General features: G+C 37.5%; 1 protein-coding gene across 1 annotated transcript; it reads left to right on the forward strand.

Moving 5' to 3' along the window:
- dnah12 (dynein, axonemal, heavy chain 12) lies at positions 1–27934 on the forward strand. The gene is made up of 73 exons (XM_053482628.1): positions 1–191; positions 654–741; positions 832–858; positions 969–1158; positions 1672–1732; positions 1819–1977; positions 3042–3237; positions 3332–3520; positions 3669–3822; positions 3974–4065; positions 4176–4354; positions 4477–4612; positions 4695–4820; positions 4957–5091; positions 5233–5426; positions 5585–5825; positions 5993–6178; positions 6395–6595; positions 6738–6932; positions 7034–7155; positions 7280–7562; positions 9275–9394; positions 9528–9684; positions 9760–9932; positions 10062–10214; positions 10333–10572; positions 10695–10940; positions 11228–11347; positions 11443–11552; positions 11817–12000; positions 12070–12210; positions 12402–12485; positions 12622–12810; positions 12976–13095; positions 13276–13464; positions 13555–13706; positions 14717–14855; positions 14983–15149; positions 15240–15495; positions 15620–15919; positions 16010–16188; positions 16788–16980; positions 17099–17260; positions 17398–17592; positions 17701–17834; positions 17927–18089; positions 18235–18315; positions 18409–18585; positions 18689–18820; positions 18903–18992; positions 19063–19203; positions 19412–19653; positions 19770–19917; positions 20200–20345; positions 20471–20685; positions 20912–21104; positions 21387–21579; positions 21659–21831; positions 21934–22074; positions 22229–22387; positions 23039–23183; positions 24570–24720; positions 24822–25075; positions 25210–25350; positions 25435–25572; positions 25721–25954; positions 26077–26265; positions 26417–26520; positions 26670–26874; positions 27068–27205; positions 27314–27405; positions 27495–27562; positions 27676–27934. Exons 1-73 carry the CDS (start codon positions 1–3, stop codon positions 27867–27869), a joined length of 11895 nt encoding a protein of 3964 aa, XP_053338603.1. The 3' UTR covers positions 27870–27934.
- The last annotated feature ends 55 nt before the right edge of the window (positions 27935–27989 follow it).

Below are 27989 nucleotides of genomic sequence, written 5' to 3' on the forward strand. Positions count from 1 at the left end.
ATGCCTACCTCATCGACAGCCTTTAAGGCATCTTCAGAGGATGGGTTGAAGAAGTATTCTGTCCTTCCGCCCATCCCAAGTCCTCCAGACTGGGAAAACGCCAGCCTTCCTGAGCATAGAGTGACCGTGCGGAGAAAACTTCTTAGCTACAACAGGAGTAAACAAGAGCAACATGACCTCCATAAAATCATGTGAGTATGCTTTTGAAGGAATGGATTGTGTGTTTTTTAATGTGTTTTCCCTCTGCTGTGTGCAAGGCAAACTGTAAGAAAACCAATATCAAGACTTCCTCTTAACCTCAACTGACTAATTCTGTGGGAACTGCATACAGTATGCATTTTTGTTGCCTTTTTAAAACTGGTGGCAAAGATCAATTCCAAGCTATGTAGAAAGCTACATAGAAGCCTGAAATAGTTATAACAGCCAGTAGCCACATCTAATGTATAGTAATATTGTGAGTAAATGTTTTGTGAAGGTATATTTAAAATTCTAGCATAATTCTAGGTCTGGAATCATTAAACTCTGTACCTTTAAAGTTATACTGAGAATGAGCTAAATTATTTTTAATTTGTATTTGCTAGAACAGTTTTGTAAACTCGACTAATAACAGATTGTGCAGCCCTAGCTATTCTAATTCTCTGAGGTTTTTTCAGGGTTGCGAGTGCAGCCAAAGCCTATAAAAAGGCCATGGATACAACTCTAGTTGATTCTCCAGAGTGTGAACCCGAGTTTCCTTCAACAGTATGAAAATTTACTTTAAATACTTTCACATTGTATACGGTCGTACTGTCTTTGATTTTATGGTTCTCTAACAAAACCCATTGTTAACAGATGATGAGTGAAACAAGAAAACAACGTGTAAGTACCTTTTATACCTGTTTAATACAGTATAACTTAGATTATACATCTATGTGTTTTTCAATTTTTCTCTCACCCTGGCAACATCTGTCTCTGCTATATGACTGTAGATGAACTACATGTTCCTAAAGCAGTGTGTGGAAAGTAGACCCATTGTACCCATTCAGCAGCAGTGGCTGGACAACATGTTGAGCCTTATACCACCTCAACTCCGACTGGGACCTCGCAGTACAGAGCTGCAAGAAGAACTGTGCAAGGAGGTCAGCGAGAACTTTGTTAGCACAATAGTAAAGTTCACAGGTAAGATAAAAAAACATTTTGTTCCTGGAAATCACAATCAATCATTAATAAAGTTACATTTATTTAGTCCAGACATATGTACTTACAAAGCAAATAGCCCTAGAAATAAAGTGTTCTCTTGGTCCAAACATCTAAAGACTTTAATGAGTAGCCAGAATGTTAGTGAACACATTGAAATAATTAGCCTAATATTTATACAGTTGAATCAAATTAATCTGTGCTGAAAGTGTCCATACAGTTTAAGCAGTTCCTGAATCCAAAACATTTTATGTTCTCCCCTGGTTTGTTTAATCAGTTTTATTGCAAAGCAGGTTATTGTTTTAACCGTGGAGTCCTGTTTAGAACATTTTCATTTACATTTTAAAATTACTTATATTCCTATTTTTTATACATAACCTTTTTACTCTTCAAAAATGCATTTCAGAGAAATACAAAACATTTCGTTGTTATTTATGATGGTGATGATGATGACCATGTTGTTCTTCTAAATTCTGTTTTTTGTGAATTTTTCAGTTCACAATATCCTCCAGAATCCACAGACAAATACTGATGTACAAAAAAAACCTGCACCCAAGTGAGTGTGTAATGCATCCCTAAATTAAAAAATAAACATAAATTATTTTGATTTACATCAATTATTACACCTTTTTCTTCTTTTAGGAGCTTTGATTTTAGCACACAGTGGCATAACAGCTTTATCAGAAATCGAAAGAAGATCAAAGAGAATTTGCACATCCTACATCCAGTAATGAAAGTCATTTTGCATACTTGTTATGTAACATTTTCTCAGCTGCTCCTGGTTGATATCTCAGACCCCAGGTAATGCTCTTTCTGATTGCAGCTCACATTTCAAATGATAGTATAGGTATTGCTTTCTGTTTGCAGTAAATCTGGAGCTGATCAAACAAATACTGGTCATGAGGAACCAAGGAACCAAGCACATATATTTTTACACCCATTCACACCTAGGGGATGATTTTGCAGAAGAGATGAGTGAAATTAGTTCACTCTCTTCAAGGAGAGTAAAATATTCTGGGTTTTGATCTGATATGGTTATCTTATCATCTGCATTAATATTTATTAAATTGTCTGGTTCCAACGCCTGAATCATTTGCCTAATGTTAACAATTTTGTTAATAAAAAAAAAGAAAAAACAAATACTTGTTAGTAAGTGTAATCAGAAAAACAATTCAATTTGCTGGGGAGCATAAAGATTGGACTTTGGAGCAAAGGAAAAAAGTCATGTGTTTTAATGAGTTTAAATTGACCCTAGACCAGCGTCATGCATTCATCATGGTAAGACGGGAAGCACATTAACCAATGCACCATCCTGCATAGTTACCACTGTGAAAGTCTCTGAAAGCAATGATCTGAGTCAGTTGTTTAGGTCTGAATGTACTGAATGGCCAGGGTACTAAATGAATGGATTTTTTTCTTCCCTGATGACACAGACATTTTGTCTGCCCACCACATTGTGTGCTATAATCAAAGCTAAAGGTGATTGAATGAAATCTTAGAGTGTGTGACTTTTTTTTTTTGGCCAGGCAGTGTATTAAACTATGGTGGGCAATAAGAGTGTACAAACATTTAACGTCTTTAAAATGGGTATATTAGGATTTGATGTTTTTCTCAGGGCCTACCAGTTTGACCTGACAAAATGAAAGGCAATCTCTGCGTCCTCGTTTGGCAATGTGGGACATACATTATACCTTATAGAAGATGTAATTTTTATGTGGGACCAGCCTGTTGATCAGATCTATAATTAATGGAGACTTAGTAATGTCTGTGCTTTCTGAACATTGTGTCAAGATTTGTTGGATAATGCTACTGGTCCACTTCAGTTGTACATTTGTTAAATTTTCAACTGTATTTGTGATATAAAGATTTACAGGGCCTATGGACTGTTCAACCCTAAAAAACAGAGTGTCTGTGGAATGTGAAAAAGTCGAGGAGAAACTCATGAACACTTGGTTTCCAAAGGTTATTCACTTGGTCACCAGCAAGAACACGTTACAAAGAATTAGAGGAAATAAGCTGGATGCCTTTTATAACTGTGTTTCGACACTTATTTCCAATCAAGTGAGTCTGGGAAGCCATAAAAAATGTTGTTGCTCATTCAGTACTGATGAGACCTAGATGAGATATAACATTGCCAGTTATTCTTCATTTGTAGCTGAAGGGTCTGATTGAAAGAAGTGTGAAGGAATTTGTCAGTCTGTTTGAACCACTCAACAAGCAGAAGCTTCCTGTCTTCAAAATGGACCTGACCTTTGATGATGAGAAGATGGACTTCTATCCTAGCTTTCAGGATCTGGAGGAGGCTGTGTTAGAGATTCTTAAATCAATAATCTGTACTTTACAGGTATGAAAACATTATGGGATGATCATGATTCCCCTTCAAACATAATACACACATCTTTTCATAATACAGCAATCTATTCTGCTATCCAAAGTCAAAATGAGTCATGTGGAATGAATGGTCGTATTTAACAGACCATACCATTTTACAGAATGTCCAGACTGTTCAGTCCTGGCTAGATGACGCCAATAATTCAGTGGTTGATGCTAAACTGCCAGACCATATTGTTACATCGGCACAGAGTACACTGAGGAATGCTGTCCGTAAAAACCTAGAGGCACCCGCAAAACATTTTCAATATTATTGTGAGCTTTTCACATTTTTATATATTAATCCCGATAATGTAGATTTTAAAACTTATATGACTGCTTTCTTAGAACATCTGTGAATTACCAGGTTGGTTTATGATTACTTGGATTCCTGCTTGTTCTTGACCCAAACTTGTGTTTTCTGTAGTTGACAGCTATGATTGGCTGGTCAATGGGAACGCACAGAGTCTGGTAGAGACATTTCTGGAGGAGGAACACAGTTTCAATCAGTATACTAAGGTAAATTTGTAATTTAGATTACTTAAATTACGGCATGTTAATATGCTATGTGCCTCTTTGTATGTATGTACTTATGTATGTAAGTATGCAGTTGTTGTTTTTTTCCTCAGCAAGTGGAGGTGTTCCACAATCTGTCCAAAGAGATCACCAGCCTCCCCTCAGTGGTTTATTTTGACATGATCCGTTTGGACTGTGAGGACCTCAAACAAGGGCTAGCAAAAAAAGCACAGACTCTTGCTCAGAACCTAGTAGCACGACTGATTACCACACATCGTGAACAATGCCTTCAGTAAGACTACCTAGATTTGATTTCTTTGTAGTTCCTTCTTAGTGTAATTGCTTAGGTTTTCATATTTAGTTCATTATAGAAAGTCTTTGATATGGATTTACTTGAATTTTTATTTTTTGAAGAATCTGTAAAGAGTTTGAAACCATTCGGGACAAGGCTGTAAAAAACCCAAGGACAACAGAAGAAATGACGGAAATGATTGCGTATATTAGTCATGCACAAACCAAAGGAATAGAAGAGCTCAGCAGTAAGATAATGGTAAGCTTTTAACATTTTCTTTGTATCTACACAGTGGAAGACCACAAAAATAATAAAAATAAATACACAATATTTCTTCTAGGATGCACATCACAGGTTACATTATCTACTGGATGTACACATATTTGATGCAAAAGACTTGGAGCTTCATTCAACAGTTCTGATGTGGCCACAAACTATTAACCCTGTTTTTGAGCTTAGTGCTGAGGTAATTTTTGTCCATCATTAATGATTCATATTTGGCTAAAATTATGTAGTTTTTATTCATTGTTATATATATATATATATATATATATATATATATATCCCACCCATAGTTGTGTTGGTTCTGTGGTATACTGTAGGTGTTGGAAAAAGCCAAGCAGAAAGGAGAGCAGGAGTTGCGGGGCAGGAGGGAGAAGCTGATGTTAGAGCTGGACAAACTTCGTCGAAGGTCGGAGGAGTTTGCAGAATGGTCAGAACTGGATATGATGCAACAGGTAAAATAATAATAATAATAATAATAATTAAAATAATCAGCATAATACAAATTAACTTCTACTAAAAGGTTTCTAATTATTATTGTGGCTATTTTTTAATTAAGTTACAATGACAGTGTTTTCCCTATTCTATTTGCGCAGTATGTGACAGATGTAAGGACAGTGCAGAAGAGGCTTCAGGAAGTCGAGGAATCTATTGTTCTTATCAACAAAGAGGAGGTTCTGTACAAATGGGACTTAACTGTTTATCCAGAGGTTGATATAATCAAGGAAAACATTGAGCCATATCAAAGATTGTTTGGGCTTGTACTAAAATGGCAACGCACTGAGAAGAGGTTTGGTCGATTCCTCAGTACAGTATATTATTTATGATCTCTATTCCATTAAGAAGATGAGTTGCTGTTAGTCAATTGATTTTGAGATTGTTACAGTTACTTTGTCTAACTCAATGCATTCCTTTGTGTGTTCATCCTTCATCTTTGATCCTGTTTAGATGGATGGATGGTTCCTTCTTCGATTTAAATGGTGAAAGAATGAAGGTAGAGGTAGATGAGTTTTTCCAAGAAATCTACAAGATTCAGAAAGTTTTCCAGCAGAAACAGAAGAAGGTTGAGCAAACGAGAGATAACCTGGGCATAGTAAAGAAACAGTATGGAGAAGAAGATGAAACCAAACAGAAGAGTCCTTCTGTCGTGGTCTGCAGCAGAGTCATAGAACAAATGAAAGAATTTGTGGTACACCAAACATTTCTGCCTTCTGTGTTGTAATTTAAATCATCATGCTTTGTTTTGTTTGCTCCTGATTATTTATTCTCTTTAAGTACAATTCCTCCCCTTTCAGATTTTTTTTGACTACATAGCATGAGACACATTTTGAATCTTTGATAATTTCCCGTTAACAGGAGCACATACCAACAGTGTCCACACTGTGCAATCCTGGAATTAGGGTTCGACACTGGGAAAAGATGTCAGAGATTGTGAACTATGACATGATGCCCAACTCTGGCACCACACTGCGTAAAGTGCTTAAACAGAATCTCACTCCTTACATGGAGCAGTTTGAGACCATCAGTGTAGCTGCCAGCAAAGTGAGACTCTCATTTATTTGCCACTCTATAATCAGGCTTGACATATACAGTAAAACTTAATACCTCTTACTTCTAGCTGTTTTAACACAAAATATTCTGCATTTTATTTAATTCCCTTTACAACAGTCATGGATCACTATTATTCAATCATTATTATTTAAAAATGTAAGATATAGTTTAGAAAAATATGGATAAATTAATTATTTGTATATACAGGAATTCTCTTTGGAAAAGGCCCTGCAGAATATGGTGGAGGCCTGGGATACTGTGTCATTTCAACATCATCCATATAGGGAATCTGGTGTATCTATCCTTAGTGCAGTGGATGAAATTCAGACCATGTTGGATGACCAGATAGTGAAAACACAGACTATGAAGGGTTCCCCTTTTATCAAGCCTTTCGAGGCAGAGATCAAGGTAATTTAGCATTCTGTGTTGATGCAATGTGTATAACTATTGGGAAATAAAGGTTATAATAATTTCTAATAGGCTTCTGTATTGCTTGTATCTGGGTCTTATGCATTGTAAATAGAAACTGTTGACGACTGTTGTTACTTAGGCCTGGGAGGAACGTTTAAGCCATATCCAGGACACCATAGACGAATGGCTGAAGGTACAGGCCCAGTGGCTCTACTTGGAACCCATCTTTAGCTCTCAGGACATCATGCAGCAGATGCCTGAAGAGGGACATTTATTCCAGATGGTGGACAAACACTGGAAGGAAGTTATGAGACACTGTGTAAAAGACTCAAGGGTAATAACAGCTTCCAACTATCATGTCAAACTTGTTTTTATCTCAGATAGGTTATAATCTTCTAAAGCTGTTTTGGACTGGAACAATCTTGTGTGTTGCAGGTCTTACCTGCAACTTCATTAGCTGGCTTACTTGAGAAGCTTCAGGATTCAAATGCCCTTCTGGACAACATTATGAAGGGACTGAATGCTTACCTTGAGAAGAAAAGACTATTCTTTCCACGGTATCCAGCTTATTATATGATGCTGAGTGTATATTTTTAGCAAAGCAACATTATTTCAAGCTATATTAATTTTTTTACATTACTGAGTAAATTTAGTTTTATATTTCCTTTTTATTTGCCATAGATTTTTCTTCCTGTCAAATGATGAGATGCTGGAAATCCTCTCGGAAACCAAGGACCCTCTGCGTGTACAGCCACACCTGAAGAAGTGCTTTGAGGGCATTGCAAAGCTGGATTTCTTGCCCAACCTAGATATACAAGCCATGTACAGTAGTGAGGGTGAGCGCGTGGACCTGATTCAGCTGATCTCCACTTCAGCTGCACGGGGAGCAGTAGAGAAGTGGCTTGTGCAAGTGGAGGACATGATGCTGCGTAGTGTCAGGGACATAATCAACCGTGCCAGACTGGTGAGATTTTAAAATGTACTAAAAATGTGCTGTGTTATTATCACTTTCTTATGAAATTACATGCACAAGACAAACACTGCCTATTGTTTGCGATTGTTTTAAGCAAAATCAGTTCTCTTACAATTTGGCTGCATGACTTCATCACAACTACAACACACTGACATCACCAAACTGTTGTCTTCTTTTTTTGTAATGCTTTTCAGACATTTTTTTCCCTTCAGCCTTTTTTTCAGTAGTTTAATTATATGCTCAACTAGATGTGCCCGTGATTTTGTTTGCGTAGAATTTAATTGCATTTTAAAAATGTACAGTGCCATATATTGAATTTTGAGAAGAACTAATGATTTTTCCAAAGTCTATTTTTTTATGTAATAAGGGTGTTCTCCATTTAAATTTACAAATTAGCATATTTTCTCTTCCGGTGGGCTAATTGCAATTAAAAATAGCCTATACTGTATGTTAATGTACCTTAAGCTTGGCCAAATACACATGTGAAAACCCCATTAAAATTTGTTTAGTAGTTTTCATGTGATGCATGCACAAACAGACAAACAGACAGAAAAAAAATTCCAAAAACCATCTTGATGTTTCCTGTTACTCATGTGCTAATGTACTAATGTACAGACATGCCAACTAAAACTAAAACTAAAGGGTTATTATACATATAATATATATTGCCAAAAGTATTCCCTTACCCGCCCAAATAATTGAATTCAGGTGTTCCAATCACTTCCATGGTTACAGGGGTATAAAATTAAGCGCCTTAGGATGCAAACAGCTTCTACAAACATTTGGAAAAGAATGGGTTGCTCTTAGGAATTCAGTGAATTCCAGCATGGTACCATGATAGGATGCTATCTGTGCAATAAGTCCAGTTGTGAAATTTCCTCACTACTAAATATTCCACAGTCTAATTGTCCAAATGTTAGTGATATTAAAGCAAAGTGGAAGCTATTGGCAATGACAGCAACACAGTTACAAAGTAGTAGGCCATGTAAAATCACAGAGCGGGGTCAGTGGATGAAAGGCAATCTGCACAGAGGTCGCCAACTTTCTGTGAATAGCTGCAGACCTTAGTTCCAGTGAAAGGAACTCTTAATTCCAGCTTCAGCCCCTGGTTTGGGGACAGCCTGTCCTGTTCCAAAATGATTGCGCACCAGTGCACAAAGCAAGGGTCATAAAGACATGGATGAGCGAGTTTGGTGTGGAAGAACTTGACTGGCCTGGCCTCAACCCGACTAAACAACTTTGGAATGAATTAGAGTGGGGAGGTTTCTGTAATCAAAAACATTTTGCTTGGCTGAACTTGTGGTTTCTTCCTCAGGACATACTATACCAAACCTTTGATCAGTTTTTTTCACATAGGTAGCTCTTTGCTTATCTTGGTTTCTCGTTTTTAACAACAAATGCAGTTGGTACAGATGTATTTCACAGCTATCTAACAGGGCATACCTGGTAAACAAGAAATACCTGTTTTAGTATTTTTAATCACTTGAAAAATTAATGAGTTCAAACAAAATTGCTTATGATCTAACTTGGTCTCAAAATCATTTTATACATCTTCAATGTATAAAAAAGGCCCGGTCATTCAAATTCTTTCAGAGGTGATCATATCTTATATCTATTAGCATACATGAAGCAACTGGCAATTGTTTATACTGTATATGTATTTGCACAATCTCCATTTCCTATCTGTTTGTATTACACCACAGGCTTACCCAGAGTCTATTAGGAGTCAGTGGGTTTGTGACTGGCCTGGCCAGGTAGTGCTCTGTACCTCTCAAATATACTGGACCATAGAGGTGCATGAAGCTATCAGGAGTGGAATTAATGTAAGGAAATCTCATACTGTCAAACACAGTAATTACTAAGACATTAGCACTTTAGAAAGTTGTTTTTTATGTATGTATGTATGTATGTATGTATGTATGTATTCATTTATTTACTTACTTATTTTGGTGGCAGGGTCTGAAGAAATACTATGATCAGCTACAGAGCCAGCTGAATGACATTGTGGAGCTAGTCAGAGGAAAACTGCCTAAACAGACTCGTGTTACTCTAGGAGCACTGGTCACTATAGATGTGCATGCCCGTGATGTTGTAATGGAACTGATTCAAAAAGGTTGTTTGGATCAATTCATAAAGGGAGTAAACTTTTTCATACCGTATTCTCATGAATCTTATTTGTTTTTTCCAGGTGTTTCTCATGAGACAGATTTTCAATGGTTAGCACAGCTGCGTTACTATTGGACAAATGAAAATGTCCGTGTGCGCATCATAAATTATGATGTCAAGTATGCTTATGAGTACTTAGGAAATTCACCTCGTTTGGTCATCACGCCTTTAACAGACAGATGCTACCGAACTTTGGTAAACCAAAACATCAACACCAACCACTTTTTACAATGATCTACTCATTATGTTAAAACTGAAAAAAAAGATAAAACAAACAGTGCAAATTTAGCATTTGATTCATATAAGTTTTATGCATCTGCTCAGATTGGAGCATTTTATCTGAATTTGGGAGGTGCTCCTGAAGGCCCTGCAGGAACAGGAAAGACAGAGACCACTAAAGACTTGGCCAAAGCCCTTGCTGTGCAGTGTGTAGTGTTTAACTGCTCTGATGGACTTGACTACCTAGCCATGGGGAAGGTAAGTAGATCTTCTCTTACATTTAATGCCAAGATTTCTTTAACATTTATACAGGGGAAATTTTATTACTTTACTTTGACTCTTTTTACTTTGACTTTGTTTCTATTACCTATCACAGTTCTTTAAAGGACTGGCATCCTCAGGGGCATGGGCATGCTTTGATGAGTTTAACCGCATTGAGCTAGAGGTGCTTTCTGTAGTGGCACAGCAGATCTTGTGCATTCAGAGAGCCATCGAGATGAAGCTGGAGGTTTTTGATTTTGAAGGGACAGAGCTTCGCCTTAACCCGAACTGCTTTGTAGCTATTACCATGAACCCTGGATATGCAGGAAGATCAGAACTTCCAGATAACCTTAAAGTAAGAACTTGGCTGGCTTAGTTTTTGTGTAATTTAATTTTTAATTTTTTATGACTATTATAATTATTTTCTGTGCATTATTCTGAATAAATGGTATTATTTTTCTCCTGTGTGTTTTCTAGGTTTTGTTTAGAACAGTGGCAATGATGGTACCCAATTATGCTCTGATCGCAGAGATATCCCTGTATTCTTATGGCTTTTTAAATGCCAAACCACTTTCCGTGAAGATAGTAATGACCTACAGGTTGTGTTCTGAGCAGTTGTCCTCCCAGTTCCACTATGATTATGGAATGAGAGCTGTCAAAGCAGTACTGGTGGCAGCAGGGAACCTCAAACTCAAATTTCCAAATGAAAATGAAGATATTCTTGTAAGCGAAAAGAAATAGAGTGTCTTAATGTACTGCTTAAAATTTTTTGATTGAACAAGTCAAACCGGGACAAATTCCCTTCAGAACCTCAAACTCAAATTTCCAAATGAAAATGAAGATATTCTTGTAAGCGAAAAGAAATAGAGTGTCTTAATGTACTGCTTAAAATTTTTTGATTGAACAAGTCAAACCGGGACAAATTCCCTTCATTTTGTTGAGTAGAGTATATTTAAATAATTAAACTGTACTATTTTGGTCAAGTCTCACATGCTCATTTTCCTTTCTAGCTTTTACGGTCTATCAAGGATGTGAATGAACCCAAGTTTCTCTCTCATGACATCCCTCTCTTTAATGGAATTACCAGCGATCTTTTCCCTGGAGTCTCTCTGCCCATGGCCGACTATCAGGTAAATATTTAGGCAACTTATAATATTTGTTCAAATTATGATGTTTCTACAGTACATGCCTTACATTTTTGTAATCATTTATTTTGTTCCACTAGTTCCTTCTTGCTTGCGCTAATGAATGCTGCATAAAACATAATGTCCAACCTGTGAACATTTTCCTGGATAAAATTGTTCAGACTTATGAGATGATGATTGTACGCCATGGGTAGGTAAAAAGTCTTTCACAAAGCAACATATATGCTCAACCTAGATTCACCCAAATATAAGTTCCATCTATATATTTACCATCCATGACCAGCAGTTAACTAGCAGAAAGACATAATAGCTTTTTTTTTAGGCCAAGTAGATGTAGTCAAGCAGCTATTTAACACAGATCTGTACAGAAGGTTTAAAGCAAATAATGCTAGAAATCAACATTCATAAATCTCTGAACTGTGACAATATAAGATGAAATTATTTTGCTTTTTAGGTTCATGCTTGTGGGTGAACCATATGCTGGCAAAACTAAAGTGCTCCATGTTTTAGCTGACACCCTCACACTTATGAATGAAAGAGGCTGCAATGAAGAGGAGAAAGTCCAGTATCTCACTGTCAACCCCAAATCCATAACAATGGGACAGCTTTTTGGTCAGTTTGACCCAGTGTCCCATGAGGTGGGTATAAATCTGCCATATTGGTTAAATTATTAAATTTGGCTTGTATAAGTGTGCTTTCTTTTCCAGTGGACTGATGGAATTGTGGCAAATACATTTCGGGAGTTCGCATCAGCTGAGACACCAGACAGGAAGTGGGTGGTGTTTGATGGACCGATTGACACACTTTGGATAGAGAGCATGAACACTGTCCTAGATGACAACAAAAAGGCAAGCTTTTAATCTATAACTTTTTTTTAAGCTTTAAATCCTTAGATTGATATTACACAGAAATCAAAATATAATTATTGGTGTATATATTGGTTCATTTAAAAATTTGGTCAAAGTAACTAAAAAACCTCTTTATATTTTAGAAAGTGTTGCATATAGCTATATTATACAAATTAATATTTCTTTTGCAGTTGTGCCTTATGAGCGGAGAAATTATCCAGATGTCCAATCAGATGAGTCTGATTTTCGAGGCAATGGACCTATCCCAGGCCTCGGTAAGATAAGTTGACTACTGAATTTGAAAAAATTTTTAGTTGTATAGGTTTGTTAACACTATTTGCTGAGGATTTGCTGACCAGGTTGGGGAAATAATTTTACACTGGTTAGAGCAGTATTGATCTTCTGTTCCAGCCAGCCACAGTAAGCCGTTGTGGAATGATCTACATGGAGCCGTCTCAGCTGGGATGGCCTCCTCTGGTGTCATCCTGGTTAAAAACTCTACCCCAGCCTCTTCAGACCCAGGAGAATGCCACACTGCTGCTGGAGCTGTTTAATTGGCTGATCCCCCCTGCACATAGGATGTTAAGAAAAAATTGTAAAGTATGTATATCTTTACTGACCGTCACCGACCTGAATTAAGTTGAATGAGTTAACGTTGTATTGGAGTTCAGAAAAGATTTCTTTACATAAGGATGTTTTAAGAATCTAGTTATAAATTATTGCTCAGTAAATCAGCCCTAATCAGCTACTTCATTTCTGTCACAGGAGGTTGTCCTCACCAGTAACAGTAATACAGTTGTCTCTCTCACACGGCTCCTTGAAATGCTTCTTACGGAAGCTGTAAATGAAGATCCTGGAAACAAGAATATTCGTACATGGATTATGGCAAGTATTCACTTACCATAATCACTTACTTTGCAAATGTGAAACTTACAAAATTATTTGTAAAATGTGACTCATGGAAAACAAGATGTCAAAGTATCACCTGCTGCAATTAGTGAAAATTCTTCTGTTTAAACAGTGTTTTTGAAAAAAAATTATGTGGTATGTATGCAATTTACATAGGCTGCCTTTGCCTTTTCTTTGGTGTGGTCTGTTGGTGGAAGCTGTGATGGTGACAGTCGTGAAAGATTTGACCACTTTTTGAGGGAAATCATTATGGGAAAATTAGAAGAGCACCCTGTCCCTGTTGCTGTCTCAAAATGGGAATGCCCTTTTGATGAAAAGGGTCTTGTTTATGACTATTCTTATGAGGTGAGTTTTGTAAATGATGTGCCTTGAAACAGCTCAGTCAGTCTTTGAGAAAAGACCCTGACTCATGATCTTTTTCATTTCAATTTCTAGTTCAAAGGTAAAGGCTGTTGGATTCATTGGAATGAATCAATAAAGAATGTCACATTGGGGGGCAAAAACACCAAAGTGCAGGACATCATTGTCCCTACGATTGACACAGTGCGCTACAACTACCTAATGGACCTTTGCATTAATTATGGAATGTAAGTATGTGGTTTTATTAATAAAAGAAAGAACTTACTAAACATATAAATTATTTAAATATTTTGTTAGTATACAGTAGGTTATATCCTGTATTTTGTTACATTTTCAAATACACTGCCTGGTCAAAAAAAAACAAAAAACTGCACATTCTAAGATTTCAATTAATTACCTTCAGCTTTTATTACATATTGTGATAACCAGTTAATGTGAAAATGATTCCTCATGCACCTAGAACCACCATTCTTTCACAATTTGTGTTCTGGGATATGCCTGTGCCATCAGGTCATTCAGTGTATTCAAGTTGTCAGGTGACTTCATTTTATTGCCAAATAATGTTGCTGAGCCTACACCTGACCAACTGAAGCAGCCCCAGATCATAACACTGTCTCCAGAGGCTTGTACAGTGGGCACTTTGCATAATGGGTGCATTGCAAGTTCCTTCTTACCCTGACACACCCATCGCTCTGGAATAGGCACAATCTGTACTCATTAGACGCAAGACCTGTTCCATTGCTTCAAAGTCCAATCCTTATGCTCCTTAACAAATTAAAGCCTCACTAACCAATTTATTTTCTTATGTCCACACAACTGGTTCATCCCAATCCTGTAAGTTCTTATCACATTGTGTGTATGGCAATGCTTTTACATTTATTGTTAAGCATAGCATAGGTTTTACCTGTTCATTTTTTACCTTGCGACTTCACCAAAGTGATTGCCATTCATGATTTTTACTGACCACATATCTTTCACAGAATTGACGGTTCAGCACTATCCTTAAAGGTTTTGATAATGTGCCGAAGGGTTCTTAACCCAGTTCCAGTAATTTTAGAGCTCCTTAGTTTTTTCTTTGCTTGGTGCAGCCCTGTAATTTGACCATTTTAAAATGGTGGCTAGGCAGTATATATATATAGTGTTTTTTTTCACATCATCTTTAAAGCCAATATTTTATTGTTTTTGTTTATAATTAAAATAAATAAATTGTTTTTTTATATTATAATAAATGCTATAGGCCTCTTCTTTTTGTTGGTCCCACTGGCACTGGAAAGTCTGTTTATGTGAAAGAGAAACTGATGAATGGTCTAGACAAGGATCGCTACCTTCCATTCTTTATTAACTTTTCAGCTCGCAGTAGTGCTAACCAGACTCAGGTAACAGAAATGATAACCTTCTTTATAAGATAAGATATGGTCACATAAATAATATTACCAGATCTCTAGTTATGTTGTTGCCATGTCAGCATAAGTCGAGCACTATTTTTTTTTGTATCTGTTTTAGAACATAATTATGTCCAAGCTTGATAAAAGAAGGAAGGGGGTCTTTGGACCACCAATGGGAAAGAAATGCATTATTTTTGTGGATGATATGAACATGCCAGCAATGGAAGTGTTTGGTGCACAGCCTCCTATTGAGCTGCTTCGCCAGTATTTTGACCATGGAAACTGGTATGGTTTATATAGAAAAATATCTCTTTTTATTTGTTTGTTCTCTCTGAAATAAAGATTTACTATTTTTAAAGTGTGTCAATCTTTCAGGTATGACCTAAAGGACACCTCCAAAATCACTTTGGTTGATCTGCAGCTAATTGCAGCAATGGGTCCTCCTGGTGGTGGGAGGAATGCCGTGTCCCCACGTTTCCTGCGTCACTTTAACATTTGTAGTATCAACGCATTCAGTGATGAGACCCTGTTACGGATATTCTCTAACGTGGTTAAATTTTACTTCCGCACCAATAATTTCCCAACTGACTGCTTCACCGTAGGCAACCAGATAGTTTCTGCTACTCTAGAGGTAAAACATAAAACATTACAGTCATTGTCGATTCTTTATGTTTTAGTCTTAGTCTAACGAGAGAATGTTTTGTTTCATACATACTACATAATGGCACTCTGTTTTGTTTCTTTGGTATTAACAGGTTTATAAAAAAGCGACGCAAAACCTCCTTCCCACTCCTGCTAAATCTCATTACACTTTCAACCTGAGAGATTTCTCACGTGTAGTACAGGGCTGTCTGCTGCTAAAGAAGGAATCTCTAGAGAGCAAGCACACCTTGATTCGCTTGTTTGTTCATGAGGTTTTCAGAGTCTTCTATGATCGCCTGGTGGATGACAACGACCAAGCCTGGCTTTACAAACTAATTAAAGACATTGTAAAAGAACATTTTAAAGAAAACTTCAATACAGTCTTTGAGCACCTCAAATCTGACAAAAACTCTGTAAGTACCAAGTAGGTGATTTTGAGACAGGAAATTATTATTAAAAATTATTAACTGGTGCATGTTGTAAATGTTATGCCTGCGTCCTAGCTGTGTGAGGAGGACATGAGGAGCTTGTTATTTGGAGACTACATGACTCCTGATGTGGACCCCAGTGAGAGACTTTACACAGAGGTTTCCAGCATGGAGAGCTTCAGTCAGATTGTGGAGTCATGTCTGGCAGAATACAACCAGACACACAAGAATCGTATGAACCTGGTCATCTTTCGGTAACTGCCTTTAAAAATATTGTTGGGTGCAATATAAAGAATATTTATAAAAATAAGTACACAAACCATTTTTTGGAGATTCTCCTAATCATTTTTATTTTAAAAAACTGAGTTAAACATTTGAAGCAATCATGGAATTTGTTTAATATTATTTCTTTTATATAGAAAAAATAGAAATACTGTAGTGTTTTAGGCCAATATCTGTCTATGGGATCTGTATCTTACTGGCAATAAAAAAGTTTTTTTTTATGCATTTTCTGTGCTGAAAATATAACTGAATATGCTTTACTTAATACTTTCTCATAGTGCCTGCCTAGATGATTTCAAAACAATTTACAAAAAGTTTAGAAAATGTATGTAAACTTCTAAAATATATAAAAGTATGACACATACTCTGTTCTATAACCATTTATAACTTACATCTTAAATCCACAACTGTATAGGTATGTAATATGTACAGTATGTAATATGTAGTTTTAATCCAATTTTAAATCCCAAAGCAAAATGTAAGTACTTTTTTTTTAAATAAATAGGTTTTTCATTCAAGTAAAAGGGTTTTCATTTGAAAAGACGTTAAAGACATTTTTTTTGTGTGGCAGGTATGTCCTAGAGCACTTGTCCAGGATCAGCCGTGTGCTGAAGCAGCCTGGAGGAAATGCTCTGCTTGTAGGAGTTGGTGGAAGTGGCCGTCAATCCATCACTAAGCTGGCCACTTTCATGGCTGGCATGAGTCTGTTCCAGCCTGAGATTTCCAAGAACTATAGTATAAATGAATGGAGAGATGACCTTAAGGTAATATGTAATTTCTGCTAAACACATCCATGTAAAGCAATGCAAATAATCACTTAAATAATATTAAATTATACACTGTATGTTTTTTTAAATAATGTCTGTATTTTTCCACTCTAAGGTATTGCTGAAAAATGCAGGTGTGAAGGGCGAGAAGACAGTGTTCCTACTTACAGATGCTCAGATAAAAGAGGAGGCATTTTTAGAAGATGTGGACAGTCTGTTAAACACTGGAGAAGTTCCCAACATTTTTGCTGTGGATGAGAAGCAAGAGATTATGGAGGTATTTTATAATACAGTAATATGAAATAGAAGCAATTTAAGCTTGTCATTAAATAAATTCCAACTATGAGGTTGTCAGATTTTGAGCGTTAGAATCATATTGTAATGGACACCTGCTTCCTTTTATGTTTATCTTAGGCAGTGCAGCCCATAGCCCAGGCTGGGAATAAGAATTTAGAGTTCAGCCCTCTGGCTCTGTTTGCTTACTTTGTAAACCGCTGCAGAGAGAACTTGCACATAGTGGTGGCATTCAGTCCTATTGGAAATGCATTTAGAAACCGCCTGAGGCAGTTCCCATCTCTTATCAACTGCTGCACAATCAACTGGTTCCAGGTAAGAATTTTTTTAACTGTGGCTGTAGGAATTACAAATAAAATGCAGTAAAAGTAGCATGGAGCATCTGAGCAACCTATATATTTTTGTATGTTTGTTCCCTCATAGCCATGGCCGGAAGAGGCATTAGAGAGAGTTGCCAACAAGTTTTTAGAGACTATAGAGATGAGTGACCATGAACGGCTAGAAGTTATATTAATGTGCAAGACTTTCCATACTTCTGTTACTGATCTGTCCAAAAGGCATGCAAAATCTAATATATCATTTAAGCAGATCATTAATCTTTACATAAGTCCAGGATTATACATATTTAATCAATTTGTGATATTTTAAGGTTTCTGTCTGAGCTTGGACGCCATAATTATGTGACGCCCACTTCTTACTTGGAGTTGATAGCTGCATTTAGGCTGCTCCTTACAGAGAAACGGGAGACTGTGATGAAGGCAAAGAGGAGGTATACTAATGGGCTTGACAAACTGGCTTTTGCTGAGTCTCAGGTATTTTATTTTGTGTTTACTTACAGTTTTTATATTTTTCAAGATTTAATAATTCTTTTCAAATGTAGAAGATATTTATTTTACTCACTTTCATATTTTTATTGTTTTGCCATTAAAATAAGAGTAACTATTTGCATTTTGTTAGGTAGGTGAAATGAAGAAGGAGCTTGTAGATCTTCAACCCAAACTGGAACAGGCCAAGATTGAAAACACCAATATAATGAAGGTGAAAATAGTAAATAAGCCAATATTTACAGTAAGATACTTTGTGTTATTTTTGTATATTTGTAATAAAATACTCAAAAATGTTTTGTTGCAGGTGATAGAGGTAGAGTCAGTGGAAGTGGAGGCTAAGAGTAAAGTTGTTCGTGTGGAGGAGGAGGCGGCTACTCAAAAAGCAAATGAATCACAAGCTCTGAAGAATGAGTGTGAAAGTGACCTTGCTGAGGCCATCCCTGCTCTGGAGGCTGCTCTCTCGGCTCTTGATACTTTGAAGGTATCAGTCAAAGTGGATTTAAGACTGCATCCAAAGGCACAATCTGTTTTAAGTCAGAATTGAGAAAAAAGTGCTTATACACTGGTAAACTTTTTTTTTCTAGCCCTCTGACATTACAATTATAAAGTCTATGAAAAACCCTCCATCTGGAGTGAAGCTTGTGATGGCAGCAGTGTGTGTAATGAAAGATATCAAGCCTGAGAAAATCAATGACCCTGCAGGAACAGGAAAGAAGGTGAACAAACAAAGTCAGCAGTGTAAAGTAATAACCTTTCCTTTTACTTTGTTAACCATTTACCAGTATCCTTTTTCTATAGGTAGAAGACTATTGGGGTCCTAGCAAGAAATTGCTGGGTGATATGAATTTCCTCAGGGACCTGAAAGATTATGACAAGGACAACATTCCTGTAAGTATATTGTACAGATTAAGCCTGGTCTGACCATGACTGTCATTCTCTAATGATCACTATCCGGCAGACACCAGTCATGCACAAAATCCGCATTGAATATATGAGCAACCCTGATTTTGACCCCACCAAAGTAGCCAAGGCTTCCTCTGCAGCTGAGGGTCTGTGCAAATGGATCACTGCCATGGAGGTTTATGACAGAGTGGCGAAGGTGGGAATTAGTGATTTACCTTATTTATTACATATTTGATCTGCACTGCACTCTTTTTGTCATAATCATTGCATTTTAGAGTCATCTATCTATCTCTTTTGTTTATGTAGTATGTCTTTGATTTCATAAAACATTCTTACAAATTAGTCGGTTATTAATTTATCCATTAATTCATTCATTTATTCATTCATTCATGTTATTCTTACAGGTAGTGGCTCCTAAAAAGGCTAATCTGGCTGTGGCACAGCAGTCACTGGCTGCTACTATGGCCTTATTGAATCAAAAGAGGGCAGAACTAAAAGAAGTGGAGGATCGTTTGGCTTCCCTACAGAAGACATTTGAGGAGAAGACTGAGGAGAAGGCTCAGCTAGAATTCCAGGTGGACCTTTGTGCCCGCAAACTGGAGAGAGCTGAAAAGCTCATCGGGGGCTTAGGAGGAGAAAAGAATAGGTCAGGAAAATATTTATAAAAATTAAATTTTAATTTGAAGACATTTTTTTGGAACTTGACATTTTATTTGAAATTCCAATCTGGATATTATCTCAGGTGTTTATTGTGTCCTGCAGGTGGTCTAAAGCTGCAGATGATCTTCAAAACACATATGATAATTTGACAGGGGACGTGCTGATATCTGCTGGTGTAATTGCTTACCTCGGACCCTTTACTGCTGGCTTCCGCCTGGATTGCACTAGGGACTGGTCCAAGCACTGTAAGGTACATCACATACTGACACTATACAAATCAGAAATATGGATCAGCTAGCAGCATCAGGTGAATAATACTGAAAAATGTCTGTCCAATTGATTGCTAGACATAATTACATAGAAAACATAATTAGTAACAAAAACTTGCCTTATTTTTTTGCTTTATTATTATCATGGAACAGTACTCTTTAAAACCTTATTATCTATTCTAGTTGTCCCATTGTACAGTTCAAATCAATGTGTGTAGCCATTTTATGAAAATAGCTGCAATGATATATTTGATTCTATTCAGTCCAAGAAGATCCCATCCTCAGATGACTTCTCTCTGAGTAAAACCCTTGGTGACCCTATCAAGATCAGGGCCTGGAACATTGCTGGATTACCAACTGACAGCTTCTCCATAGACAATGGAGTTATAGTGAGCAACTCCAGGAGATGGTACTGATACACATACATTAAACCCAGAGCAAAACATTTAATTGTTAAAATTTCATGTTTTTTCTCTTATTTAAAGATATGTCTGTGATGCTTTGCAGTCAGTGCATAATGAAATATCTTTGCAGGCCTTTGATGATTGATCCACAGGGTCAGGCCAACAAATGGGTAAAAAACTCCGAGAGAGATAACAATCTCAGTGTGATAAAACTTACTGATGCAGACTATATGAGGACCCTGGAGAACTGCATCCAGTTTGGAACTCCGCTGCTGTTAGAAAACGTGGGAGAAGAGCTGGACCCCTCTATAGAGCCCTTACTGCTTAAACAGATATTTAAACAAGGTACAGGGTACAAATATGAGCAATTTACTAAATACAAACATCAAACCAAGATTGACAATAAGAGTAGGCTTAACCGTTTTTTTAAACCAAGATTTACTCACTGTATTATATACATTGTGTTTTTATTAGAATCTCTTCAAGAAATTTGTTAATGTTTTGTATGGGACTAAATGCCAATGATTCAAACATTGGCATTTAAATCATGTTTTCTTTTGTCTGTATGTAGGAGGTATGGACTGCATTAGACTGGGGGAGAGTGTGATTGAGTACTCCAGTGATTTCCGATTTTATATCACTACTAAGCTTAGAAACCCTCATTATCTTCCTGAGCTGGCAACCAAAGTGTCTCTTCTCAATTTTATGATCACTCCAGAGGGTCTAGAGGACCAGCTGCTGGGAATTATGGTGGCTAAAGAGAGGTGATGAAATAGACAAACACACATCTAGATCACAGGTTATGTGAGTGAATAAAACAAACAGCTACTCACTCAGCTGTGCCTGTACATACACACATATTTGGGAATGGATGCAGGATGCCCAGCTAAATATTAACTGTTATTATTTTGCAAGAGATAATGCGAGAAACATAGTAACTCATTGCTGAAAAGGTTCTTTTTATAGGTCAAGCCTTGTTTGCTATTGCAACCTTTCTTCTCAACATTCTTGAATATATTTGTGTCTACTTAACATGTGTTTCATAGGCCGGAGTTGGAAGAGGAAAGGAATGCTCTCATTCTTCAATCTGCTGCCAATAAGAAGCAGCTGAAGGAGATTGAGGACAAAATCCTAGAGACTTTGCAGTCCTCAGAGGGGAATATACTGGAGGACGAGAGTGCTATTCAGATCCTCGACTCTGCAAAGACAATGTCTAACGAGATATCCAAGAAACAGCAGGTCTGGTCCTGAGAAATATTGGTTTTAAAAAGAATGCCTGGTTGAAACAATGACTGATTTTATCTTTTTCATCTTTTAGATTGCAGAGCAGACTGAAATTAAAATTGCAGAGTCAAGGGAAGGATATAGACCAATTGCCAAGCACTCATCCATCCTATTTTTCAGTATTGCAGACCTGGCCAACATTGACCCCATGTATCAATACTCACTTAGTTGGTTTGTCAATCTGTATATCAACTCCATACAGGACAGGTAACCAAATATATGCTGATAGACACATTTAATCAGTTTTATAAGTATTTTTTTTACTGTTCATTTGGCACATGTTCATTGGCATGTACTTGTGTGTTTTAGTAACAAGTCAAAGATTCTAGAAAAGAGACTAAGATATCTGACCGACCACTTCACCTACAACCTATACTGCAATGTGTGTCGCTCTCTCTTTGAGAAGGACAAACTGCTCTTCTCCTTTCTCCTTTGCTGCAATCTGCTCCTGTATGTCAGCACAGCAACTTTACATAAACATATTATATGAATCAATGCAATTCAAGTTAATAATAAAATGTTCAGATAAAATAATATCATAATTATGAGATGACTGCTTTGGTTTTAAACTGTGTTTTTGACTGTCTCTTTCTGTTTCAATCAGGGCTAAGAAGGAGATTAAGTACTTGGAGTTTATGTTCCTGCTGACAGGTGGAGTGGGTCTGCAGAATAATGTGCCCAATCCTGATCCCGGATGGCTCCAAGAAAAAAGCTGGGATGAGATTTGTCGAGCCAGTGAACTGCCCAGCCTGCAGGGCCTCAGGTCTATATCTCTTCATCTTTGTATGCTTATCTTTTTTTAAATACACTCATCAGCCATAACATTACCACCAAAAAACATTTACACATTAACATTGATCATCAATTATATAATAATAAGAATTGTGACAGGATCATGGGAACCCATGGCTCATCCATGCCTGCGGGGACCAAAAGCCAGCCTGTCTGGTTCAATCTCATAGAAAAGCTAACGCAGCACAAATTGGCAAAAAGGTCAATGCTGGCCCTGTTAGAAGGGCATCAGAATAGCCAGCGCAGTGCCATGTGCTGCTCACTGGTCTGGCAGGCAAAGAGGCCAAGACTGCTGACCTAGATCCCCCCAGATCCCAGTCTGATTGAACACTCATGGGATACGCTAAACGATCCACAGAGACCCCACCCCAAAACCCGCAGGAACCAGCAAGGTATCTGCTGCCAACATCATGGTATCAGATACCACAGCACACCCCAGACGTCTTGGGAGTCATTTCCCAAGGGACTAGAGCTGCCTAAATGGCACAAGGGCAGCCTACACAATATTGGGCATAATGTCTTGTGTTGTAACGTTATGGCTGATTAGTTTATATCTAATAAGTCAAAGAAAGTTTGCTGTTAATCTTATCAGGTGTTTTATATATCTCTGTCTTAAATATAGGGAGAGTGTCATCAAGACACCTGAGACTTTCCTGCATATTTACGATAGTAAAGAGCCTTATAACACTCCATTACCAAGCCCATGGTGTAACAAACTTAATGACTTTCAAAAAATGATCATCTACCGCTGCCTCAGACCAGATAAAGTGAGATGTTTTTCATTTTTACATACATATTACTGACATATGTACTGTATAGATAATGTCCTTCCTTGACCTTGTATATTATCTATTATGTACATTATGTATAGCATTTGTTTACTGTATGTATATTTAATTACAGTGGAACCTATATTACAAGCATAATTCATTCCGAAAGTGGGCTCATATTTCAGAACACTCGTGAACCGAATTTAATTTGCCCATAAGAAATAATGGAAACTCAAATTATTCGTTCCACAGACCAAAAAAATAAGTACAGAAAAATTATTAATACAAAATATAAAGTAAAATTAAAACAACTTAACCTGCACTTTACCTTTAAAGAAAAGTAAAAATAAATCCTGACAGATAAGTGTTTTCGTTTGTGCACGCGGACGCTGCTCTCACACACACACACATACACACACACACACACATTAACGGAGAGACTGTTTTATCTGAAAAATTAGCAAGGAATATAGCTAGTCACACTCGCGTAAGCGCATACCAACGGAATCACTGCTGTAAAGTAAAAAAATAAAATAAAAAATGAACCGGCACTTTACCTTTTAAAAGAATCAGGACAGAGTTTCTGTGTAAGGCAGAGAGTGTGCGTCTGTATGTGTGTTGGAAGCTAAGAGGAGGAGGGGGTGGGAGGGGGTTGTAAAGGCGAGAGAGAGTGTGTGTGTGTGTGTGTGTGTGTGTGTGTGTGTGTTGGTGTGAGTAAAGGAGCACAGTGTCAAATTACGCATGTGCGCACACACAGACACACACACACACTCTCTCGCCTTTACAGCCCCCCTACCACCCCCTCCTCCTCTCGGCTTCCCAAATACACACACACACACACTCTGCCTTATACAGAAACTCTGCTCTGTCGCGATTCTTTTCAAAGGTAAAGTGAAACACAACAGGCTGATACAGTTAGGGAAAGAAAAAATGGATCTTTACCCTTTAATGAGACTTGCTTTTGCTTTATACGCATGCACACACACACACACGCGCTGTACAAACACGCTTACGAATACACACACACGTGGTCACAGTGTTATGGTAAACAGTACACGCATGCACGGATGTTGAGTATACCAGTATGAGACATGCACTAAGACCCAGCAGGGGAGACGATTACCTACAATTCCGCAGCGCAACAGAGAGAAAAACCGTTGGCTCAGTTGTGCTCACGTGACGCTCGGCGTCAAAACAAGAAGCGCATGCGTGATACAAGATAGTCGGTGCTTGAACCAAGACAATGCTCGTTTTTCAAGTCAAAATTTATTACAAATCTTTGCTCGTCTGGCGGAACACTTGTAAACCGTGTTACTCGTAATCCGAGGTTCCACTGTACATGTATCTTCATAACACTCTTATTTTACCTCTCTTATATTACAGATTGAACCAGCCATTACCAGTTATGTAACTGACAAACTAGGCAAAAAGTTTGTTGAACCACCTCCGTTTGATCTGAGTAGGAGTTACAATGATTCTAATTCTACAATTCCATTGGTGTTTGTGCTCTCTCCTGGAGCAGACCCAATGGCCAGTAAGTATTGGCTGTTACTGTAAGCACTACTGTACTAGCCATAATTTAAATGCATTCTTATGAGCTCCTTACTGACTCTTAAAGCTTTTTTCCCCCCACAGGTTTATTGAAGTTTGCAAATGACAAGAACATGAGTGGTACAAAGTTCAAGTCAATTTCTCTTGGACAGGGTCAGGGTCCTATAGCTGTAAAGATGATTCAATCTGCCATGAAAGAAGGCACATGGGTGTGCCTACAGAACTGCCACCTGGCTGTATCTTGGATGCCCACTCTTGAGAAGATCTGTGAAGATTTCAGCCCAGACACATGCCACCCAGACTTCCGCCTTTGGCTAACGAGCTACCCCTCCCCCATGGTGTTTATACATTTTAGTGTTGTGCTTAAAGATATATATTTAGAAGATACTGTCTTGTGTCCTTGTTGTTGGTCTAATATCTGTTATTATACATTTTCTCAACAAATTACATCATCACCTGTTGGCTGTGAAAGTTTCCAGTGACCATTCTGCAGAATGGAGTAAAGATGACAAATGAGCCTCCCACAGGCCTTAGGCTGAATCTGCTACAGTCCTACCTATCAGATCCTATCTCAGACCCAGAGTTCTACTCAGCATGTCCAGGCAAAGAGCCTGTGAGTGTAGACACTTAAAGTTAATCAGGAATTGTCATGTTAAATACACAGATAGTATATTAAACTCCCCTTTTGTGTTTAAAGGTTTGGGAAAAGCTTCTGTATGGAGTTTGCTTCTTCCATGCCCTTGTGCAGGAAAGGAAGAAATTTGGACCATTGGGTTGGAACATTCCATATGGATTTAATGAATCGGATCTGCGTATCAGCATCAGGCAGTTACAGGTAAAGACTCGTGTAAATAATGTACATAAACTGTTTATGCTAAAAACAGAACATAGCTGGCAGTGTGAATAGGGTTGGAGCAGTTGCAGATAATCGAGGTTGCAGCAACCTGATCATTTGTGCTTGACTCAGTATCCCTTTTTTGCAGCTCTTTGTGAATGAGTATGAGGAAGTTCCCTTTGAGGCCATCACATATCTGACTGGAGAGTGTAACTATGGTGGGCGGGTGACAGATGACTGGGACCGTCGCCTCCTCTTGACCATCTTGGCTGATTTCTACAATCAGGACATCATCAAGAACCCCCGATACAACTTCTCTCCTAGTGAAAAATATTATGCACCTCCAAAGTCCACTTATGAGGACTATATAGAGTTCATCAGGGTAAAAATAATGAAGGACAGTGACATATGTGCAGAACAACTAATACATGCATTTTTTTCTAAACCACAGAAGATATATAAAGTAAAAGGATATGTTAAGGTAAAGATTTTGTATGCTTGCAGAATCTGCCATCTACCCAGCATCCAGAGGTGTTTGGTATGCATGAAAATGTGGACATCTCTAAAGATCTACAGCAGACCAAACTACTGTTTGACTCCCTGATCCTGACTCAAGGCAGTGGCACAAAGGGAGGAGGAAGTTCTGGAGGTGACAACAACCTGCTGGATATTGCTAGTGACATCCTATCTAAAGTAATAACCTATAAGTTTCTATTATGTGATACAAGAACTCTTATGTAACGCAATGTGTAATCTGTAATGTGATGCAATCCTCTAAGTTTCTATCATGTAATACAAGAACTCTTATGTAATGCGGTTGAATATTTTGCTGTAAAATATCTAGATTCCAGAAAACTTTAACATTGAGGCTGCCCTTACGAAGTTCCCAGTGCAGTATAAAGAGAGCATGAACACAGTTCTTGTTCAGGAGATGGAACGATATAATAAGTAGGTCCTCTAATTACCCTAATTAGTGTTTTACCCTAATAAAACACTAATTAGTACTAATTAGTGTTTTATTTTTATGCATGAATTTGCTTTTGTCTTTTTTTCATGTCATGTTGATTTCATGTATATATAAATCCCTTTATCCTCAGTTTGTGCAAAACAATTTGTGAGAGTCTGCAGAACCTAATAAAGGCCATTAAGGGGCTTGTTGTAATGGACGCAGAGCTGGAGGCTATAGCAAGCAACCTGCTCGTGGGAAAAGTGCCAGAGAAGTGGGCAAAGCGCTCCTACCCCAGTTTGAAGCCTCTGGGCAGCTACATCACTGACTTACTTGCTAGGCTTAAATTTCTTCAGGTTAGAATGGATGTATTTTATAAAAATAGTACTATTTATATCTGTAAAGTCATCTGATTTTACAGCTTAGTTTGAATATACAAATAATGTTGTGACGTGATACAAAATGCTTAGATGTTCTGTCCAAATAGTTTCAAAATGTTATGATGGTTTACTTTTTCTAGTAATTGCCTAACTTTTTATGCATTTTTAGGACTGGTATGACACAACCAAGCCCAACATTTTCTGGCTGTCTGGCTTCTTCTTTACTCAAGCTTTTCTGACAGGAGCCATGCAGAACTATGCCAGAAAGTACTCCATCCCTATTGACCACCTTGTATTTGACTATGAGGTATCTGCTGCTTACACTTTTGTGTTCTGCTAGCAGAAAGTTTTGAATTACACATGTTTAATAAGATATTTAGTGGTTCCTCCATCTTCCACTAATTATATCATGCAGGTTATGCCATTCGATACTTCAGTCACCTCCCCTGAAGATGGAGTTTATACTCATGGCCTTTTTCTGGATGGAGCTCGATGGGATAGAAAAAGGTTTGTTTATTTGAGAACAAATGATACATTTATAAGGGGGTCTACATTTTAATAAAGTCTCATTTAAGGCAATTTTCCTTTACATGCAGTGGTGTCTTAGCTGAACAGTTCCCTAAAACCCTGTTTGACTCACTCCCTGTTATATGGATAAAGCCAAGTGAGTCAACACCAGAATACTATAAGAAGAAATTTGTTTAAACTGTGATAATCCAATATTTTGTCATGCCCATTTATAAATGTATTCATTGTCTCCTAATTTTTATATTTTAGCAGACAAGCGGGCTATGACGCAACCCCAGAACGTCTATGTGTGTCCTCTCTATAAGACGAGTGAGCGTAAGGGAACTTTGTCCACCACAGGTCATTCCACGAACTTTGTGATCTTCATGACACTACCCACAAAAAAACAACCACAGCACTGGATCAAGAGAGGAGTGGCCATGCTCTGTCAGCTTGATAGTTAATAACATAATTTTAACCTTTCACCAGCTCAGCAAATTACAGTATATATAGAAGTTAATTTGTTGTAATAACTCTGTATTTAATCATGTAATAAAATAAATGAAATATATTTAATCTTTGAA

This window comes from Clarias gariepinus, chromosome 22 (assembly GCF_024256425.1).
Source record: "Clarias gariepinus isolate MV-2021 ecotype Netherlands chromosome 22, CGAR_prim_01v2, whole genome shotgun sequence".
Lineage (NCBI taxonomy): Eukaryota > Metazoa > Chordata > Actinopteri > Siluriformes > Clariidae > Clarias > Clarias gariepinus.

What these genes read in the sequence shown, in the direction of transcription:
- dnah12 (XM_053482628.1), top strand. Translation starts at nt 1, where the DNA reads ATGCCTACCTCATCGACAGCCTTTAAGGCATCTTCAGAGGATGGGTTG. An exon ending in AACTGGATATGATGCAACAG is followed by an intron (nt 5,092 to 5,232) that starts GTAAAATAATAA and finishes CTATTTGCGCAG; the next exon opens with TATGTGACAGATGTAAGGAC. An exon ending in AAAACACCAATATAATGAAG is followed by an intron (nt 18,316 to 18,408) that starts GTGAAAATAGTA and finishes GTTTTGTTGCAG; the next exon opens with GTGATAGAGGTAGAGTCAGT.